The 21,766-nt window shown below is 44.5% G+C and overlaps 2 protein-coding genes and 2 long non-coding RNA genes across 13 annotated transcripts in view; 2 read left to right on the forward strand and 2 right to left on the reverse strand.

Annotated features, from left to right (window-relative positions):
* The window catches only part of LOC132469824 (TOG array regulator of axonemal microtubules protein 1-like), a 36,347-nt gene that overhangs the window by 4,876 nt on the left and 9,705 nt on the right, over window positions 1-21,766 (forward strand). Inside the window, exons 9-11 of the mRNA XM_060067907.1 lie at window positions 167-325; window positions 422-548; window positions 635-801. Of these exons, the coding sequence (XP_059923890.1) occupies window positions 167-325; window positions 422-548; window positions 635-801 (453 nt within the window). The remainder of the gene's footprint in view (window positions 1-166; window positions 326-421; window positions 549-634; window positions 802-21,766) is intronic.
* On the reverse strand, window positions 2,163-4,513 carry LOC132452230 (uncharacterized). The gene is made up of 3 exons (XR_009524267.1): window positions 4,062-4,513; window positions 3,598-3,756; window positions 2,163-2,301 (listed from the first exon to the last, which is right to left on the reverse strand). It is a non-coding gene; the product is annotated as an uncharacterized LOC132452230 (long non-coding RNA).
* On the forward strand, window positions 9,604-11,091 carry LOC132452237 (uncharacterized). The gene is made up of 3 exons (XR_009524269.1): window positions 9,604-10,077; window positions 10,336-10,566; window positions 10,752-11,091. It is a non-coding gene; the product is annotated as an uncharacterized LOC132452237 (long non-coding RNA).
* LOC132452165 (histone-lysine N-methyltransferase PRDM9-like) lies at window positions 12,302-20,265 on the reverse strand. Of its 10 annotated transcripts, XM_060044677.1 has the most exons (13): window positions 20,115-20,264; window positions 19,808-19,867; window positions 19,366-19,483; window positions 19,008-19,124; window positions 18,221-18,300; window positions 16,693-16,819; window positions 16,418-16,531; window positions 15,362-15,492; window positions 14,608-14,751; window positions 14,445-14,509; window positions 14,058-14,248; window positions 13,356-13,663; window positions 12,826-12,994 (listed from the first exon to the last, which is right to left on the reverse strand). In XM_060044677.1, the coding sequence occupies exons 1-13, from the start codon at window positions 20,232-20,234 to the stop codon at window positions 12,938-12,940; spliced, it is 1,632 nt and encodes a 543-aa protein (XP_059900660.1). In that variant the 5' UTR covers window positions 20,235-20,264; the 3' UTR covers window positions 12,826-12,937. The 10 variants fall into 10 exon arrangements, with proteins under 10 accessions (XP_059900589.1, XP_059900582.1, XP_059900627.1 ...); XM_060044606.1 differs by having other exon boundaries at window positions 12,302-13,663; window positions 19,008-19,103; window positions 20,115-20,265; XM_060044599.1 differs by having other exon boundaries at window positions 12,302-13,663; window positions 20,115-20,265.

Raw genomic sequence — 21,766 nt, forward strand, 5'->3', positions numbered from 1 at the left:
TTGAGTGTCAAAGGAAACGTTTCTAACATCCTTAATCTGCTTTGGACTGGTAGGTAGGATACTCCAGAGGTCTAGCCGATGTTTCCTTATCTCCATCCGTTGTGTACTTCTGTGGTTTGTGTCTCTTTGTGTGCGTCCTTCATGTTGAGCCTGTGTGCGTCTGCAGCCACCTGAGCGCGGCGGTGAGGAAGTGTGCCGCCCAGCACCTGGCCGACCTGCTGGAAAGGGTGGGCGTGGCCCGCCTGCTGTCCGGAGGGAAGGACGTGACGGACAGAATCCTCCCGGCCGTGGTCAAGCTGGCCCTGGACTCCTCCCCGGAACCCAGGCACGTAGAGCCCCCGGTGGCTTCCTGTGTTGGCTGAAGGCTTTGGCGTGTGTCCAACGGCTCGGTGACGTGCCGGTCTCACTCCTCCCCCTTCAGGTCCTTTGGCCGCCGGATGTTGCTGTTCCTGTCCTCCCACCGGGACTTTGATAGCCTGCTGGAGAAGAACATCCCCACCAAGGACCTTTCCGCCGCCCGCAAGGCGGTCAGTGGACTCAAGGCAAAGGTACGGAAGGCCCCGCCCTCTCGCCCCACCCTACCGCTTGGTGACGGGTCTGGTGAACGTTGTTGTTGTTGTGTTTGTTGTGTCAGGGTCAGGGTCAGGGTCTGGGTGAGACGCCCCAGACCCCAGCCTCGCTTCCCGGCAGTGGCACCGCCAGGGCCTCGACGCTCCAAAGGAAGCTCCCCAAACAGACCATAGCCCCCAGCCCCACCACCACCACTGCCACCCCCACCAACACCGCCACCACCACCCCCAGGTGAGACTCCTCCCAGACGCATGACAGCCACCTTGGAAATATGTTGGTGAAAGTAAAAGCCTTATGCTATGAGGTCAGCTCCTCTCTCCGGGTCGTGTTCCAGAGCACACATGATGGCTTTTGTTTGCAATGTCTCCTATATTTATTTATGCATTTGTTCGTTTTCTCAACTTGAAGCAAACTTTAAGAATATCTTTTATCTTATTTCCAAGATCATATATATATATGTAGTAAGTATCTATGCAGTTTCATGACATTATATTTTGTGGTACCCTCCAGGGAGCCCAACTGCAAGTACAGCTCCAAACCTCAGGGGCCCATCATCGAAGACAAGGCTGAGTACATCAGGCAGCTCACCGTTCTGCTGGAGTCCAAGGACTTCAGGGAGCGCATCAAAGGCCTCGACCAGCTGGTGGCCGACTGCCAGCACAACCCCAGCATGGTCATCCGCAGCCTGTTCCCGGTCCGTAAAACCCCCCACCGCTCGTAAACGCCCACTACCTCACACTCGCCCTTATCCCCTTTCCTGGTGGGACTCCCTCCTGTCCCCTTTTTGTTCACCTGTTCCCCGTTTCTCCCCGCTCCCCCAGGTGTTTGACCTCTTCAGAGACCGCCTGCTGGAGTCCAACCGTAAGGTGAACCTTTACGCCCTGGAGGCCCTGCAGGGGATGGTGCGCCTGCTGAAGGACAACCTGTCCGGGGTGCTCAACCACCTGGTGCCCGCCATCGTTGACAACCACCTCAACTCCAAGAACCGCGCTGTGTACTCGGCCGCCACAGGGGCCCTCTGCGAGCTGGTGCTGAACCTCGGTGAGGGCCCGGTGGGGTGCTGTCCAGAACACGGTCCGGTCTGACCACGGTGTTGTCCTTGTTACTCATGTGTTCGTCCCTTGCCCCTCTCCAGACAACAGCCTCCTCCTGGAGCCGTTCTGCTTCAAGGCACGGGTTCTTAGCGGCCAAGCAAAGGTGGATCTGATCGAGAAGGTTGCAGGTTTGTTAATGGCTAAAATGTTTCTTTGTTTTTTTCTTTGCAATGATCAGCACCAAACATACGTATACCATTGTGTGGCCAATCAAGCGGCATCTGATCCGCTCTGCTCTGCCGCCTTCATCTCCTCCGTCTCTTCCTATTCCTCGGTCTCCTCCTCTCCTCTGTCTCCTCCTGTCTCCCATTATTTTGTCTCTTCCTTGGTTTCCACCTCCTTCTCTTCCTGTCTCCTCCCCTCCCCCTTTCCCTCCGTCTCCTCCTCCCCCCCCCCAGAGCTGGTGATGGAGCTGTACCCCCGCCGGCCCCAGCTGGTGGAGCAGAAGGCGCTGCCCCTGCTGTGGGGCCTGCTGGGCCCGTCCAGCGGCAGCGTGCACCGGGCGACTACCAGCCTGTGCCGAGCCCTCCACCATCAGATGGGGCCCGGCCTGCGGCAGAGCGCCGCCTCTCAGCCCCCGAGCGTCGGCAGGGACCTCAACCAGCTGCTGAGAACCATGTCCTGAATAAAAAATGACCTAAGGACGGGACGGAGAAGACTCACTGCTCTCTTTGCACTTTAACAGGTAGCTTGTGTTGCACTTTAACTTAAGGTACAATTTACAATTACAATTAGGGCATTTAGCAGACGCTTTTATCCAAAGCGACTTACATCGGTTAATACACACATTGACACACCGACGGCAGAGTCAACCATGCAAGGTGACTGGCAGCTCGTCGGGAGCAGTTAGGCAGGGCTCCAGACTGCGACCAATTGGTCACGTTTTGCGACCAGAATTTGAGAATGCGCGACAGAATTTTTGCTGGTCGTGCATGCGTGTCAGCAAAAATTCAATCGCGCATTTGCCCCTTTTTTTCTTCTTTATTTTTACACGTTAAACGTGGAAGGGGCGCGTCAATGAATCCGGAATCTGTAGCAGGCAAAAGAGTGTGAGAAAGATAGGGAATGGCCACTAAGTGGCTAATGTGTGGAGGGGGAGGGTCATAGAGATTATCGAGCGCGGGAAACCGCCGCGGGTCTGTGAGAAGGAGAACGATCTCAACCTTCCATTCGAACAATGAGCAAGCGAACAATTTAATCGTTCTTCCTACCTGCGGCACTTGCGGCTAGTAGTGTGCCAGTGCCACGGTCTACAGAGTCGGAGGATGATGGCTGCAAGAATTCAGCTGTTTAAGGTAGGCCTACTGTAATTTCGGCTGTGCATGTATTTTTGGAATTTTCAATTGCTGCAATAAATTATGTTGTTGACTTCTAACATGTTCTGCATTCCTGCAAACTTGTCGCTTTTCGACGACAATCACCGTTTTCTTGGTCAATTGGGTCATTCACGTGAATCGCGTAGAACCGAAGTTTCTTATGCATGAGACACTTGGCTACCGCGCGAGTCTGATGGAAACTCTTGACGTCAATTTGAAGTAGGGGTGTACGGTATAAATGGTATAGAAAGTACACCAGTGTGAATTTGAGCAGAACAAATTTTTCTTTAAAGAAAGCCCCTTGTGACAACTACTGATATAAAAAGGGCTTTATAAAATATGTTTGTTTAATATATAAGAGTAATCTGCCCTATGAAAGATTGGTATAAGACATGCTTTTGTTAGTGATAGGAAGGAGGAAAAATACGTGCAAATCTCTATCCTGGGCACAACCTACTACAAAAACAGGTGCTATTCATGCATGAAAATTACTCAATTTCAATAGCTTTTCGGAGTTAATAAAGAAACAGTTAATTGAAATGTATTGGCCCACTTCAGCCAGAATATGGCCTCCTGCCATATTCTGACTCAGGTCTTCCACACATAGCAGCACTCACCTGGGGTGTGTACATGGCCAGGCTGGGATAGGTCATGTCGGTTAGCACAGACGACTTGATGGCATTGATGAAGAGGAATCCCAAACAGTCGATGTCTGAGTCAGCGTTCCCCTGCAATCCCAGGCAGACTCCAGACCCGACATCGATAGAGTACTCGGTCTGGCGGTGTATACATATAAAATAATATGTTATTATAGTACTTAACTGTGTAGCAACTGCAGTAGCTGCTATCATGGCTGTAACACGGGGGGTTAGTCTAGCGCGATTGCACTTGGTTCTATGAACATCCTTTCTGTACCGACAGCGATATCTTGATGCACTTCTTATGACAAATGTACTTATTGTAAGTCGCTTTGGATAAAAGCGTCTGCTAAATGCCCTAAATGTAAAATGTAAATATGGGACAGTTGCTTCATTTTGTCTATATGCTACAGGCCGAAAGACTAAATTAATATGTAACTTACTTGCTCCTTTTAAGTATAACATTGCTTGGGGAGTCCAATTCCTCCAATGAAAAGGGTGCAAAGTGCTTACAACTCCCTGCAAATTAGCGAGCTATCTCTTCTCTACATGTAGTTGTGTTGCGCGAGTGCTGCTGAGGGAGGTAGCCTATTTGATTGATTCGCTGAATTGTCCAATCATGTGGTGATAACAAAAAAGAAAAGCGATACCATTGGCCTGGGGCGCACTGGTGCGACCCGAGGGCGAATTTTCTTGCGCCAATGAAAAGCTGTCTCTGCTCGATTGACTTCAACGTGGCCGGCGCCCCTGACTTGGAGGAGGGCTTTATTTTGAATTACCAATAACTAGCCTAGCCGAAATCATTGACGTTCAGACGCATTTAAATGGTTGCTGGCAGTGACAAGTATATCACACAATTAAACGAGGATAAACGCTATGTATTTTTGTTGATTAATTTCGTGTTGATAAAAGTTGATTAATAGTTGGCAGATATATAGAGTGGCGAAGTCACGCCTTTTCCGGTAGGGCTCATGGGACCTATGAGATCGAAAAATATGAATGGGTGTCAATAGAGAGAAAATAATTATTTTCTGGTCCCAGTCTTTATATGCCCTGGATTACACATATGTTGTTTGTGGATTTAAATGATAATTTTTCATGCAAAGAAAACTAAAAATGTTCGTGAAGAAGTTTGATAATTTTAGGTTTTATATGAGGCCGCTTTGTGAACTACAGCTCTTCGCTGCTCTAGACGCATATGATATACGTCACCACACCCGCCCTTGGAACTCGGCACAGAGATGGCGATCTCTCTGCCCCACTTCACCGCTTTTTCCAAGGGGAGGATAAAAGCATCGAAAGAGGTGAAAACCATTATAAGTCGGGGCACGTGCAGAGTTTCAGTTATGCCGATGGGAAGATTTTCGGTCTTCTCCACGCCAGTCGCAGGGAGCGTGACGTCACATACGAGCCGTGTAGTCTTTCTCGTTGTGTTTTCTCTACAGCCTTTATCTGAACATTTGCACAATAAACGGTCGAACTCTTTGCATGAAAAATTATCCTTTAAATCCACAAACAACATATGTGTAATCCAGGGCATATAAAGACCGGGACCAGAAAATAATTATTTTCTCTCCATTGACACCCATTCATATTTTTCGATCTCATAGGTCCCATGAGCCCTACCGGAAAGGGCGTGACTTCGCCACTCTATTGAAGTGAATATTTCACGGAGGGGCGGCGCCCTAGCGCCCTCTATTGACCCACCGCCACTGAGAAGGGTCCAGCTGCAGGCTTGGGCGTTCCCGTCATGACACAAAAACGCCCATCGGGCGTTCCCGTCATGACACAAAAACGCCCATCAGGCGTTCCTGTCGCGTTTCATCGATCAATCAAGAAGAGGTGAGTGAGTTTCGCAAGGCATGCTGGGTATGCTACCCTTCCTTTTTTGGCGGTTTTTACCTCGTAGTAACTTTCCAGAAAAATGAAAGGGTTATGATGAGAGATTATGTCAGTAAGTATGATATTGTTTATTTGACAACATTGGCTGTGAAGTATTCTCATTTAAATCACTGATTTAGCTGTGGTATCGTTGTATCCGAATTCGAATCCGATATAAATACTCGTGACAAGCATGGTTCGGTAGCAGCGAATGCTATGCTATCGTCCATAAACGTTGCATATACTATTCAGAAATCAGCAACGTTTAAGACGGTTTGTAGGTAGAGGGTAAAGTTCGCAGCGAAGGCTTTGCCGATTATTTTACTGTAAGGTTAACATTACCAAAGTACATTGTTAAGTTGGATGTTAAGGTGTCAGCTGGCATGGTAAGAGGCATGAAATCGCGGCCACTCTGCTTCGTTGTGGTGACACACGCATCGGATTAAACTGCATGTAAACGTACTAGTATGTCTAAACTAACTAGTATGTTTACATGCATGGCATATCAGAGAATTCTGTCAGTTCGGTCGCGGCGCAACGAATGAATAAAGATCGTTAGCACTCTGAAAAACAGATGACAGATGTGCCCTTAGTTACTACTTTATTACCTCGTTGATGACCAACGTTTAGGAAAACATGTAGCCTACTTTTAATTCACCCTTGGGTGAAATCGAAGCGTATACTGTGTACTGAATGCGTGTTGATGATGATGCATATATGAATTGCAACTTACACGTCTTCCAAACCTTTTCAGTACCCTGGCACATGCTTTGTCCAATGGACCATGGAAGGGACTTTACTTGGCTGACGAGGTAAAACGTGTGGCTGTAGAGTAGCATTCACTGGTAGACAGGCAGGCCTCTAGATTGTTTATTATGATTTAATGAAGTGTTCCTATGCGACGCTGATGGGCCCTGGTTGCTGCTAAATGCTTGTTGAAAGTGCATTGTGCACTTTTTGTATGTAGCTACAAAATGAGGGTGGATATCACTTTATAGTTTATAGGCATTACATGGTTCCCGCGGGTCCTTAAAAAGTCTTAAAAAGTCTTAATTTCTTTTGTCTAAAATTAAGGCCATAAATTGTCTTAAATTTACTGTAAATTTGCTCTAGGTATTACATTTTGCAGAGGGTTTTTTAAGACTATGGGAAATTGTCGCGCACAACAAATCACCTAGTGCGTCTTTTAATTACGGCATTTTCAGGAGTTTTACGTTACGTTAACGTTGACATCAGTCATCGGGGGGCCGGTTGCATCTGCAGCCTGCAGCTGCGTCTGTAGGCTAACTTGCTGGCGCTACTTTTAGCTAGTGACGGTTGACATCATCAGGCCAACTTGCGCTACTTTCAGGATGGGACAGTGCAAATTCAATGAGAAATGGTTTGAGGAAGATACGTTTCGGGGGTGGTTGGAGAAGGCAGGTGACTACGAGGCAAGGTGTTGTTTATCCCGAAAGGCATTCATACTAGGGACCATGGGAGCAAAAGCTCTTCAGTCCCACATGAGGTCGCAGAAATATATCCGATACTCCGTGGCAGCTAGCGGGACTACAGCGATGCCCGTATTATTTGAAAGAAGTGGACTGAAAAGTTCAGCATCCGTGGCTAGTACTTCACATCAGACGGCGTTAACCGGCTTTGTGTCGCCACCAGAAACCCAGAAGGCGGAGGTATTGTGGGTTCTCCACACGGTGAGCAGACATAATTCCTTCAAATCGAACGAGGACATTAGTAACGTCTTGGCTGCTATGTTCCCAGATTCTGAGTTTGCGAAGTCGTTCACCTGCGGTGAAAACAAAACGGCCTATCTAGCCAAATACGGGATCGCATCTTTCATAAAAAGAGAGCTGTCACGCAGCACAAACGATAAACAGTACGTCCTCATGTTCGATGAGTGAACAAAACCACTAAAAGCAAACAGATGGATATCCATGTGAGGTACTGGCCCACGGACGACACCGACAGCCATGTCTTATCGCGGTACTATGGATCACAGTTCATGATGGATAATTTTAATGTAAGTATTCCAAACAGTAAATTAATTGAATTGTGTGACAGACTTTTTCCCAAAAATCATATTCGAAGTTTGTTTGTTTATTAATATTAATATTCAAATATTTATTAATAATATTATGACCATTAAATTCCTTCAGTAAGACCTGGGCCCCGTTTCCCGATAACGATGGATCCACGCTCGTACGATCATTCTCACGATGGATCTTGCGATCCATCGTCAATTTCTTTGGAGCGTTTCCCGAAACTCCTCTTAACGTGAACGCGCATTCGCTGCACTCACGACGTCGTAGGATTGTAACTGTCTACTGACACGGTGCTGAAATGGGCTCCGTAGGAGGGGGAGACGCAGGAATGTCGCAGGAAAATTGTGTTAAAAAGGGTTAAAATATATCCCCATCAAGGACAACAGCAGAGTAGCCTACGAAAAAAATAGACTGCAATTATATGAATGCTAAAGACATTAAAACACAATTGATTAGGCTTAAACCGACATATATCAGTCCTAATCCTGAATGCACTGTGCGTTTCACGGCATTTTCCCCCCTTAAATAATTCCTCTTCACACCTGTGAATAACCCGGGAGACGTCCATGATGAGGAATACAACGAAGCCCACCGTCTGGCCCGGTGCATCGTTGAGCGCACGATCGGGAGGTGGAAGTTGCGCTTTAGATGCCTTCACAAGTCAGGCGGAGGGCTCCAGTTTTCTCCGGCCAAGTCATGCGCCGTGATATGTGTGACGGCTATGTTGCACAACATTGCAGCTAAGGCTGGGGTGGCATTGCTTGAACCGGAGGACGTTGAGGACGATGACGATGAGGAAGATCGGTGTGAGGACGGCCTCCCTCATAACTACGCAGCTGGTTTTCATGCGCGTCGAATAGTGAGTGAGACTTTTTTTTAACCCCCTCCACCCTCCCTCATGTCACTAAACATTCCCGTCAACGTGACCAATCCCCACCATATCCCAGCCTTTTGCCTGCTCCTTTGCTTGTTTTTTATAAAAAAAATTATTTCTTTTTTTTTTTTTTTTTTTCATTTATTTTATTTCGTTATTTTTTTTTTTTTTTCATTTGTTTAATTTAATTTCTTTTTTACATTATTTTATGCTACGTTTTATGAGTAGCCTATGTCAGTCTGCACAAATCCCCCCACTTTCTCTCACACATTTTGAGTGCCCTGCCTGCGCAAACATTTTCTGGACTGTCCCGTTTTATTTTGGCCATTTTAACATCTTTATTAATAAATTAATTAATAATCTTTATTAACTACCAAACTAAGAACATAAAGGCGCAATGCGTTTTAATAAAACGCATCCAATATACGGAATGTCCGATGGTGACGCCACTGAGGCTATAGCTGACGATGCTCTTAGCGTCCTACGAGTACCTACGAGCACCCCTGGAGTACTCGTTAGCTACGAGCGTTTTCAAGACGTTCGTTCCCTACGATGCTTTCGGGAAACGCGGTGAAAACTCTACGATGCCCTTTCGACGCACTTCACGATCCACTTAGGCTAACAACGCTTTCGGGAAACGGGGCCCTGGATTGGGCTTCGCGGGGTTTGTTTACCGGCGTTGCTATGGTTACCGGTCCTGCGTGTTCCGACGGTTTATTAGGTATCTAATAAATCGCTGTCTAATCAATACTTCATTCAATGCCTCAATGTGTGTGTGTGTGTGTGTGTGTGTGTGTGTGTGTGTGTTTGAGATCACTGTCAGCCGTGTTTACATGGACACATCTGATCCGCATAGTTGTGGAAGAACAGCTCAATCGGAATAGAAAAGGATCATATAATACGCCTCAATCGGAATACAATTATCTGTTCGTAATATAATTCTATTCGGCTACAGAAGAGGTGGTGTAGTCTGCTATAATCGACATGCATACACTTATTCCGATTAGTTTGGGGTTTAACTTAGGAAAGCTGCAGTAGTTTGCATTTGGTCCACTCCGCACTCCAAACTTGACCGCTGTCAAGGACGGTGAATTTATTGCCCGATTCATGTCTTTGTTATCACTCCGTAGTAGTTACAGTAGTCCGGTAACATATCAACCCAGCGTGTCCGGTTGCTAAGCGACGGTCATGGGTGACTATGGGTGACACGGGTGGGTTAATGTGTTCGCGTATCGTCGTGTCCGCGCGCTTCCGAGATAACTTTGCAAGAGTACTACTACTGCTAGTACTACGGCTACGGTTGATGTGTATAAGTGACTCAATTATACACACCTTTTCTATCAAATAATTTTTCAGACATTTTTTGGGTCTTAATTTATGTATGTGTTGGTCTTAAAAAGTCTTAAATTTGACTTTAAAAATGGTGCAAGAACCATGCATTATATACTAATAAGAATCATTGACAAATCACATTCCCCTTTTACCACCACAGGACGCACCTCACCAGTATCAGAGCAACAGCTGTGGGGTGTTTATGCTGCTGGTGAGATGCATTATTTTCAGAAATGATGACTGATGACTAGTTTGTAAAACAACTAACTCATTTGTATGTTAATTTCAGTACGCAATGTATTCTACCCTCAAAAGCAATATGATTTCAGTGAGGTGAGTTCTTTCAAATCTCAATCAGATGTGTAGCATGAAATATAAGGCTTTTAATAATTTAGTCATCCTTACTGGAGGCTACAATTAACATGCATCATAGGTCATACACATTACTTTGTCTTCAGGTACTGCACTTACGGGAGGAGATGGCTACATCTTCACAATAATTTACACTGCCATAGTACACTGCTAAACAGTACTGTAACATGGATTTGTATTAGGCTATGAAGTCATTTCAAGCATAACTTTACTTTTCAGGGGGACATGCTCTCTATCAGGAGGTGGTGGTTGGACAGCTGTTGGAGACCTTTATACTTGAAAGGTTTATATACTGTGTCCATGTTGCTATTTACTTATTTTTGGTGCTCACGAAGATCGTAGCCAATACACTTGTCTCTCTGTCTCTAGCCCTGCAGAACTAGCTGGCTCCTTCTCACCCTCTCCATCTCCCCATCTCAGTCACACCTTCCAATCACTAAGCAGTGAAAGGTATTACATACTATGTCCATACTTTTCTATTTACATATATTCTCTCTTGCTCTTTCTCAGACTTTTGATCGATCAGTGACTGCCTTTTTGTTTAATGGTGTGGGTAGTGTTGGTCTGGGCTTGTGTGATTGAATTGAAGGTTGATTATAATCCCTGTTTCTCTCCCTCTCTCTCGCTCTCTCTAGCCCTGCAGGACTAGCTGGCACACCAAGCTCACCCTCTGCATCTCCCCATCTCAGCCACACGCTCCAATCTGGCACAACAGAGGACAGGCCATTCTTACCACCCGAAGTCCTTCAGCAAATTGTACAAGAGACGCTGAGACTGGACATGGCGATGCTTGGCGTGTTCAACAGGGTTTCAAACACATTCCGAGAACTAATCAAGCCTCTCCATCCTTCCATATATATAAATGACAGTTTGGCAGGGGACATTAAGCTTAATAAAGACAATCTCATATACATAACGGTTAGAAAGATTTACAACAATGCAGGCTGTGGCAGTGGCCTTGCGCTACGCCTCAAAGGCTTCTCAAAAAAGAATTGGCCAAGCGCACCCCTGGTACTGAGGAACGTTGCATATGGCAGGTTTGTCATAAAAGATGTCTGCATAGCATAATGTTCTTTTATTACTCCTTTTTCATTTTATTTGGGACGTCTTTTTTTGCAATCCCTTCCATTTGTAAATGTACATACTACTGTAGTAAATGTATCTGCCCAGAAATGCTGGTATTTTATTACTCCTTTCTTTTTTGTTTTTGTGACAAATGCTATACGATGTATAACATACATTTGTGCCTACGATGTATAACATACATTTGTGCCTACGATGTATGTTGTAAGGTTAATTGTTACAGAGCAATTACTGTATTTTGTCTTTATTGAAAACATTCAGTGGAAAAAGTAAGTGAACACTTGGAGTCAAATGGCCTACTGTTTGAGCCTTCATAGTGTGGTAACTGGATTTGAACTGCATAATGTCCCAAGTGTTATTTTAATCTATTCATTATTTAATTTGGGCATATTCTTAAACAACTATATCAAACATCTCACTTATACCTAATACGGTAATACCCTACCTATACTAACCCAGAAGATAATGAACATGAGATCATGGAGCCTCCCTGTAATGATCGTGTTGCATCAAGTTTGATGCAAAGTGTGGGCCGAGATCCGACACATAAATGTAAGCTAACATTCTGTAGGCCTAGCTGGCTAACGTACCCGTATTACGAGATCGAAGAAGAAGGGGACGCTAACGTCAGTTCTATGCTGCCCATACTACTAGATCGACGAAGAAGAACGGGGCGGGGGGGGGGGGGCGTTTTAGTCTGCCTGAACGAGAACGCCCACGACACGGGAACGCCCATTTGTGTCTGCAGTCGGATGATATTGCCGCCACAGGTTGATATATCTATCATTTGTTCACTGTACTAGCCTACCAAATCACAGGCCTCTTCAACGGTTTAAATCAGACATCCTTTTTTTCTCACTTCCATTGAAGGACGGTGAATAGTAATTATTATTGGAAGATTGAAGCATAATTATCAATAATTAATTCAAAACGTCACTGAATCCGGGGAAGGGGAACATCTTCGTGGTGCTGTGGTTCCCTCTGGTGGTCAGTAACGGGACCTCAGCTCATCCGTTGCCTCCTACGTTATACATAACAGCATATCAAATATAATTCACCAACATGTTGGACTGCTTCTATTCTATTCCAGACAAAACCAGACTTCTCAACACTGCATATCTGATTTTATTTGAATTTCTACAGGATAAATAAATAAATACATACAAATGTAATAAATATAACAATGACGTCAGATCTACGATACCTTACTGATGACGAATGAAATTAAATAATTCAGATAACATTATCTCTCAAACTATTTTTTTTCTGAAATTTTTTGGGGTAAAAACCTTCACTCATACAGACATGAATATAAATAAATACATAAAGTTGATAAGATAAACAATTAACCATTCATGTGCCCTTCTAACATATAACAGCAAGAACCATGTTTGATTAGATTTGAATAACAGATGTCTGGGAACCATTTAGTTTCTTCACATGGTTGTTTGGGTGGAGACTCCTCTGTGAAGTTGTTGGTGACGCTTGAGATGACCAGATGTACTAAATGTTTTCCAACACTGTTGACAGTGGTATGGTTTCTCTCCTGTGTGGATGCGTTGGTGTTCCTTCAGACGAGCAGATCTACTAAATGTTTTCCCACACTGTTGACAGTGGTATGGTTTCTCTTCTGTGTGGATGCGCTGGTGTACCGTCAGTTCACCAGATGTACTAAATGTTTTCCCACACTGTTGACAGTGGTATGGTTTCTCTCCTGTGTGGATGCGTTGGTGTACCTTTAGAGGACCAGATTGACTAAATGTTTTCCCACACTGTTGACAGTGGTATGGTTTCTCTCCTGTGTGGATGCGCTGGTGTACCGTCAGTTCACCAGATGTACTAAATGTTTTCCCACACTGTTGACAGTGGTATGGTTTCTCTCCTGTGTGGATGCGCTGGTGTCTCTCCAGATGACCAGATCTACTAAATGTTTTCCCACACTGTTGACAGTGGTATGGTTTCTCTCCTGTGTGGATGCGTTGGTGTACCTTTAGAGGACCAGATGTACTAAATGTTTTCCCACACTGTTGACAGTGGTATGGTTTCTCTCCTGTGTGGATGCGTTGGTGTACCTTTAGATGACCAGATGTACTATATGTTTTCCCACACTGTTGACAGTGGTATGGTTTCTCTCCCGTGTGGATGCGCTGGTGAACCTTCAGACTATAAGAGCGACTAAAGGTTTTACTGCACTTCTCACATCTGTGTTGTCCGGCTCCTTCTGCTGGAATCTGGCTCGTGCTTTGGACTGTTCCCGGGGAGGCTCCGATCGGTTCTTGATAGGAGGCTGCGACGTATGGGAGGAGCCTAGGCTCCACCTTGATTTCTCCACTCCTCAGCAGTCGGCCGTACAGGTCGCCATGGCTCCTCTTCATGTGTTTGTGGAGGAAGATCTGAGACGTGTAGGAGTACGGACACTCGGGACAGGGGAAAGCCTGTGCTGGTGTCAGCTGGGATCTCCCTCCTAGGAGAAAGAGAGAGTCATATGTATTTTACTTTTGAGTGCTGCTGATGGCTGGTTTAAGCAGCCACCTGGCCAGTCAGGTGCTTTAGGCTTTGGGGCTTGATAAGGCTGCACAGCCTAATCAAGCATACCTGAATTTGTATAATTGGATTGTTTTTTTGAAACCTCCATGGTACTGTATATTTTGCATTCAGACATTTTTCCAAGTAAGAATATTTTTCTATTATGTTGTCATCTTTTGTTTATTATATTTAATATTCCTGTATAATTTCTTAACTGCTTTGTTAATGTAGATGTTTATTGTCCAAGCTCTTTTCAATTAAAATGAGAGATGTGGTCATGAAGTGCCGCATAGAAACCAAACCCTGACAGAAAGACAGACTTGAAGGCAGACCTTTAGTAGAGCTCTTGTTGTTCCACAGTCGATCAAATCCGATTCCCAGATGTCTGGCGTATTCGTCCCCATACCAGACCAAGAGCTCTGCTCCTGGAGTCACGAAGCCACAGGTGCGATACAGAATCCCTCCTTTGTGCTGAAACGCTATTAGGTTCTGTTCCTCTTCATTACGAGCACAATTGACGTACCTAACACACAGACAGGTACGTCAACACACCTTTACAGTGTATCTTCTACATATGTCATAGCAACACAGAAGATATTGTGGATCTAATCAGATAACAGACACGGAGAAATATAAATGTTATCAATAAAGTAATGTTAGTAAGATAATTGTGAACATTATTCATGCAGTAGATTGTATAAAAGTGAATAGGGTCCTACCTCATCCAGTTAGAAAGTGTCTCTCTCTTTGCATCAATGTAATCACTGTGTCTGCTCTTGTAGATCTGGAGAAATGTGTTAATCAGACTCTATGCCATCCAATAAACTCACACAAGCACACATACAAGACTAGATCAAAATAAATGACTACAAGCACACTGACCTCCCAGGAGTATCCACTCTCCAGGGCTCCCTCTTCATCGGTCCTGTGTCCTTCGTAGGGTCCAAAGTGTGTTCCAATGGGAAGGCCACCGTCTCCACAGTAAAACACCCCTAGACCGGCCCCAGGGATCCCAGAATCTCTGATCTACCCCACATGAGACAGAGACGGAGAGAGGAGGAGAGTCGTAGAGTGAGAGGAATACATAGAGGGAGGGAGAGGTGGAGGAGGGAGGAGAGATAGAATACAAGAGGTAGAGGAGAGCGAGATGGAGACACATGGAGAAGAGAGATGTAGAATACACACATGGAGAGGGGAGATGTAGACAGATTGAGGCAGGGAGAGACAAAGAGAGGTGAGAGGAATGGAGAGAGGCGTGGTGAGATGGAGGGAGGGAGAGGAAGATAAGATATGATAAGAAATGAATGGAGATGAATAGTTGGGAAACAAGTGAGAAAGAGAGATTTAGACAGGGAGGGAGGAAAGGAAAGAGGGGGGTGGGACAGGGGGGGAGTTCAGAGAGGGAGTCACAAAGAGAGGCAGATAGAGGGAAATGGGGGGAGAGAGGGAGAGATAGACGGAAAGCACGATTCAGGAAGAAGAACCATTGGGGGAGAGATATATCCATCTGTTTTGGCAATATAACTGTTAACAATACTGTTTTTATATACATTAGCTGGGAAATGTATTAAACAATGAATGTTATACTGTCTCATTGGACGGGGAGAACTTTGTTGTGTTAAAGTACGACATATACCTCAAACCCAGCGGGCAGCGTCTTCTTGGCTCTGTCTTTCTCTCTGACAGCAACGGGGCGATCAGCCATGAAGACGATAGGACCGTGGACCTCGCACTCTTCGAGGAAGAAAGTCCTACACTCATCACAGACTGGAGAGAGTTAATTTATATATTACGTCCAAAAGAGCTTCAGCTACAAATCTATATTAAATAGACAGAAACAGGAAGATTAAAAATTGGTTTGTGTGAGTGAGTGAGTGAGTGAGTGAGTGAGTGAGTGAGTGAGTGAGTGAGTGAGTGAGTGAGTGAGTGAGTGAGTGAGTGAGTGAGTGAGTGAGTGAGTGAGTGAGTGAGTGAGTGAGTGAGTGAGTGAGTGAGTGAGTGAGTGAGTGAGTGAGTGAGTGAGTGAGTGAGTGAGTGAGTGAGTGAGTGAGTGAGTGAGTGAGTGAGTGAGTGAGTGAGTGAGTGAGTGAGTGAGTGAGTGAGTGAGTGAGTGAGTGAGTGAGTGAGTGAGTGAGTGAGTGAGTGAGTGAGTGAGTGAGTGAGTGAGTGAGTGAGTGAGTGAGTGAGTGAGTGAGTGAGTGAGTGAGTGAGTGAGTGAGTGAGTGAGTGAGTGAGTGAGTGAGTGAGTGAGTGAGTGAGTGAGTGAGTGAGTGAGTGAGTGAGTGAGTGAGTGAGTGAGTGAGTGAGTGAGTGAGTGAGTGAGTGAGTGAGTGAGTGAGTGAGTGAGTGAGTGAGTGAGTGAGTGAGTGAGTGAGTGAGTGAGTGAGTGAGTGAGTGAGTGAGTGAGTGAGTGAGTGAGTGAGTGAGTGAGTGAGTGAGTGAGTGAGTGAGTGAGTGAGTGAGTGAGTGAGTGAGTGAGTGAGTGAGTGAGTGAGTGAGTGAGTGAGTGAGTGAGTGAGTGAGTGAGTGAGTGAGTGAGTGAGTGAGTGAGTGAGTGAGTGAGTGAGTGAGTGAGTGAGTGAGTGAGTGAGTGAGTGAGTGAGTGAGTGAGTGAGTGAGTGAGTGAGTGAGTGAGTGAGTGAGTGAGTGAGTGAGTGAGTGAGTGAGTGAGTGAGTGAGTGAGTGATCTTACAGAAGTAGTCGTCATCCTTAGGTACTTCCGGTTCTTGGTAGTTAACTCTGAGAACATTTCTCAGGTTCGTCTCTCTTGAATAAACACTTGAGCCCTGCAAATGTTCATGGAGAACTGATGAACACACACACACACACACACACACACACACACACACACACACACACACACACACACACACACACACACACACACACACACACACACACAGTTACAGACTATACGTACACAACAAGGTGTTATTGCAGGGAAGCAGTGGTGGGATCAGAGCTAACCCAAGGAGACCTCCTCCTGGACAGCAGAGCCCCTCTCTACTCCTCCTCCGGGGGGGTCGATCTCTGGATGAGAAGTAGTGGGCCCTCCAGAGACCTCCTGGTCACTCCAGCCCCGCCCTGAGAGACTCTGACAGATAGAACGTCTAGTTAGGAGTACTCCCTGTTTTATTAATGTGGGTAGGACACACCTTACCTCCTAGCAACAATACGTCTAAGGTTATACATTAGGGTTGGGCAATCGTCTACAAGCTTCCATCGTCCGATAGCGCCCCCTAGCGATCGCCGATAGTCGATGCTATCGGGGGGCAACTTTATAATAATTTTATAATATTCATTATTTATAATAATTTATCACTTTGAATGAAATCGTGTTTTTATTTTTCTATTTTTTTCTTAAAAACGATTACGAGGGTCTTCCCCTTGGACCAGCGTGAGCCTCCGCTGATTTAAGTTTCGATGCGTCGGCGCCGGCAGCGCTGTCACACGCTGATGACACAGCTCGTAGCTGTGTTCGAAATCGTTCCCTATCACGGATATACTAGTGCACTATATAGGGTGCTCGCCATTTTGTAGTGTTGTTCGAATTCTCACTGGTTAATTTCATGCCCTATATAGTGCACTTAAAATACCCAAAATTTGAGTGTACATGTTCCCTCCGTGTTACTCCCATATACCACAATGCAATGCGGTCGTGTTTTTCCGAGGAGAAGAAGAGGTCTCCGGCTTTCGTTTAGAAATATCCAAATTTATTTGGGATTTAACAAGAAAATGTAACATTCAAAATTAATAAGAGAAACCTTGTTCAAGGAAATGTAACATTCAACATCAATACAACCTCCAGCTTTCCTCGAGAGTGCCGGTTTGTTTACATGATCTGGGCGCATCTGTCTGCGTCACACAAATACCCGGCGCATTTACTGACGTTTAGAAATGTTCAGCGTAGTGTCCGAATTCTCGTTTGTTCGTTCCCTATGTAGTGCACTATATCATGAACACTATAGGGAATAGTGAGTGAGTGAATAGGGAACGATTTCGAACACAGCTCATGTACCACAGCTGTGACCCGGAAATGGTGCAGCGGGGTGTGATGTCATTTCGCCGTGCGAGCAGACCGGTAGGTTTCGAGCCCCTCCCCTCTCCTCTCGCAGCAGTGAGTGAATACGGTAGGTCAGCGCTACATAGTATGTTTCCACCGGTGCCAGTTATTTCAATTACAATTTGCGGGGCTTTTTAAGTTGTAAAAATAGCTACCACAGCGCTTTAAAAAAAATAACAATAATAATAATTAAAAATTAATTATTAAACATAATTATCGCCTTTTTATCGGCAACTTGAGACGATCGACGATGGAATCCATCTATCGTCGATAGTCGATAGAATCGACTATCGGCCCATCCCTATACATCGTGCTGGTGTCATTAATACCCTTAATCCATGAGTCTGCTGTCACACGGACATGAAGCAGGTCTCGTACCATAGAGGACAGGACATGGTAAGGCTGCTGAAGGTGATGTGTGCTGTTTTATACCTGTACAGACACTGCATCTGACGTACTGGGCTGTTGTAGAGACCCCTGTCGGACAGTTGGTGGCTTCCACACTCGAGCACCTGCTGACATAACTGGCTTTAGGTTAGGATGTAACCTGCTAACTATTACCAACTGACTATATGAGTTAGGATGTGACCTATTAACTATAACAAACAGACCATATGTAAGGATGTACTATATTAACTATGACTAACTGACTTAAGGTAGTTTAGAAGCTATTAACAACCAAGGCAGTATAAAACCTATTACTATTAACTTACTATAAGGTAGTATTTAACTTTCTGACTTACGATAAATTAATATTTAACCTAATAACTACTTACTGACTCTAAGTAAGGAAGTATCCTACTCACTACTAACTGACTAAAAAGGTAGTATAAGCTACTAACAACCAATGAAGTATAAAACCTAACTTACATACTATTACTTACTATCTGACTAACTATAAGTAAGGATGTATGCTAATAACTCCTACTAACTGACTATAAAGTAGTATATAAACGACTCACTTCAACTAACTAAAATGGGTAATATAACCTGCTAATTTACTATGAGGTACAACCTGTTATTAGAAATATTATTACAGGTTTTCCTTTTTTCAGATGCAATAAAATCCCTTTAAATCAATAAAAACCCTTTTTGTTGCTATATCTTTGGTCAAATTATTAAGCAGTATAAGCGGGCTAATGTTTCTTCAGGGCTTTGAAAGGGATAATGTTCACTGCACATTACCCCTTCCAGAAATGTCTTGTAAATGTCTTTGTACCGGTCAATCCAGAGGTCCAGAGCTGCTCCTCCTCAGAGTCTGTCTCGTCAGGTGAGCAGACTCTCACCTGGCCGGGCTTCTCTCTCCTCATGAATGCTGGAGCCACAAAGGACAGGCCTGACACACACACACACACACACACACACACACACACACACACACACACACACACACACACACACACACACACACACACACACACACACACACACACACACACACACACACACACACACACACACACACACACACACACACACAGACACAAAAGAAGCAGTGATGTGTACAGCAGCACCACCTGCGTCTGTATGTATAGCAATGTACTCAGTAAAATAGTATTTAAGTATGACTGGTTTACCAAGAGACGCCAGAACCAAATGGTTTTCCTTGATCTGCAGGAATCTTTTTTTCTCTGCCATACAGAGGCGGTTCCATTTTGTTGTGGAAAAGTATGCCCTGATATCCGCAAAGTCCTCCTTCACCACAAATAGACAACATAATGTCCAATACTGTTCATCTAACCTTACCACTTTGTAGATCAACAACCTTAACTACAACCGTAACACATTCTAGGTAATACTGAATACATCAAAGTCAACAGTTGCTATAGAGCAGCCAATTAACTGTTGTAAATCCCACATATTTTGCATACAAAAAGTAATATCGGTCTCCTAAATTGCCATTCTCTCCATGGAGGGGCCCTTTCATGAACACATTGGTCTTATCTGATCGTATTTAATGGTGATTAACTCACCAATGTTGCATGAACAGATGTTTAAAGTATTGATACGGTGTCTCACCTCCTCCACTGAGTTACTCATCTGACTGGTAGGCCTACAGCTTGAGTCCAGATCAATCGTCTAACAATGAAACATAATTAGAACATTTGGGGTAAATATCGACGGCTAACATCCCTTTGCTAAGTTAATAAGAGTTACTTAACGTTGGTTAGTGAATTGGCGCTGACTAGTCAACACGATGATTGGAGGGATTCTGACCATAAATCACTTACGTCGTCCACTTATGCTTAGTTATGTTAGCCATTAAATGATATAATAACCAAACAAGTTTAGAATATAATACATTTCAGAGCATAATATGCCTTACCACATGCACTTGAATGGCACAAAAATGGAGATCCGAGATTCTATTGTTCAGTTGATTCGGCCCCAAACTGAGAAGAAGCGGGAAAACTTCCCGCCCCTTCTGGTAGAGCCCACGGCACATATGTACTGCTCAGTGGCGCAGGGCGGCAACATCAAGGAGAGATATGCTTCCGCATCATGGGTCTATGTAGCCTGGTTCTATTATGTCCATGGTTCTACCAGACTCTCGTACTTCACTTCATTTCATTTGGGAAATTCAAATTGAGCGGAAGTACTTAGGCGGGCGGAGCCAGGCTAGGGTCTATGGCCATAGATATATATATTAACTAGATGCCTCGTCCGCGCTGCTGGCCAATGGAGTCGAACGTCACCACTGGCGGCAATCTTACCACAGTAAGCTGCTCACCAATAACATTGCGTTGGTAGTGATTCATGTACTTTTTAAATAACAATAACTTGCTAAATTTTCAACCGATTTTCAAACGGTTGGGTTTGTTATAAACGTCAGAGATGTAGGTATGACAGTACATACTTATGAATAAATGTTAGGTTCTTAGAAAAATAGAATAATGTTCTAAAATAGGTACAAGATTTCCCTTTGCAAATATAGGATACAAATATAATGTATTTATGTAATTATAACCATGTGTTTTCATATGAAATGAACATTAAACAAAACAGATAGGTGCAATAAATACACACATGCACAAGGTATTCATGTTATTTATGTTAAATCAATATATGGGCTACTAAAACTCAGCAATCTATTGTGTTGGTAACTTCACTCAAATCTATCTACAGTCAAGTATGCATTTAGACAAATACGATAAAATATGAATATAATATGTGCAACCTTTGTGGCTGTTCAAGAAAAACTGAAGGCATGATGCCACCATAGGTTTGCAGAGAACTATATACAATATACACACTGAAGGCATGATGCCACCATAGGAGAGAACTATACAAAATATACACACTGAAGGCATGATGCCACCATAGGAGAGAACTATACACAATATACACACTGAAGGCATGATGCCACCATAGGAGAGAACTATACACAATATACACACTGAAGGCCGCTGAAACCCCAGTTCATCCTCATGGGAAGGGGGGAGGGGGGGTGGAGAGAGGCAGAGAGGCTAATGCCCTTTGAAAAGGTCTGTTTTATTGAGCTTCTGTCGCATGTTGTTGCTCTGTAAGCTTAGTGTAGTCATTTTAGCGATGTGGTGTAGCCTTAGCTTAAAAAACAAGGACACAACTAGTGTTGGCGCAACACATTCTCACTCCGAGCGCATCGATTTCTGACGAACGGTCAGTGACTTTGGCTTCAGTTTCTGACGCAAAAGGGTACCCTTGCGCTTCTTTTTTCGACACATGGGGTTTTCAACTCCTTACAATGTAACAACTTCACGGGGGAGCCGATGGCTGCACACAGAGACGCTATGAGCATTCATCCCATTGGCTAACAGAGGACCTTGTGCTTCTTTTTTCGACGCAGGGGGTTTTCCACTCATTACAATGTAATCCCTCCACGGCAATATATGAAGCTATGAGCATTCATCCCATTGGCTAACGGAAGAGCCGATGGCTGCACATAGAGACGCTATGAGCATTCATCCCATTGGCTAACGCAGGACCATGTGCTTCTTT

This window comes from Gadus macrocephalus, chromosome 2 (assembly GCF_031168955.1).
Source record: "Gadus macrocephalus chromosome 2, ASM3116895v1".
Lineage (NCBI taxonomy): Eukaryota > Metazoa > Chordata > Actinopteri > Gadiformes > Gadidae > Gadus > Gadus macrocephalus.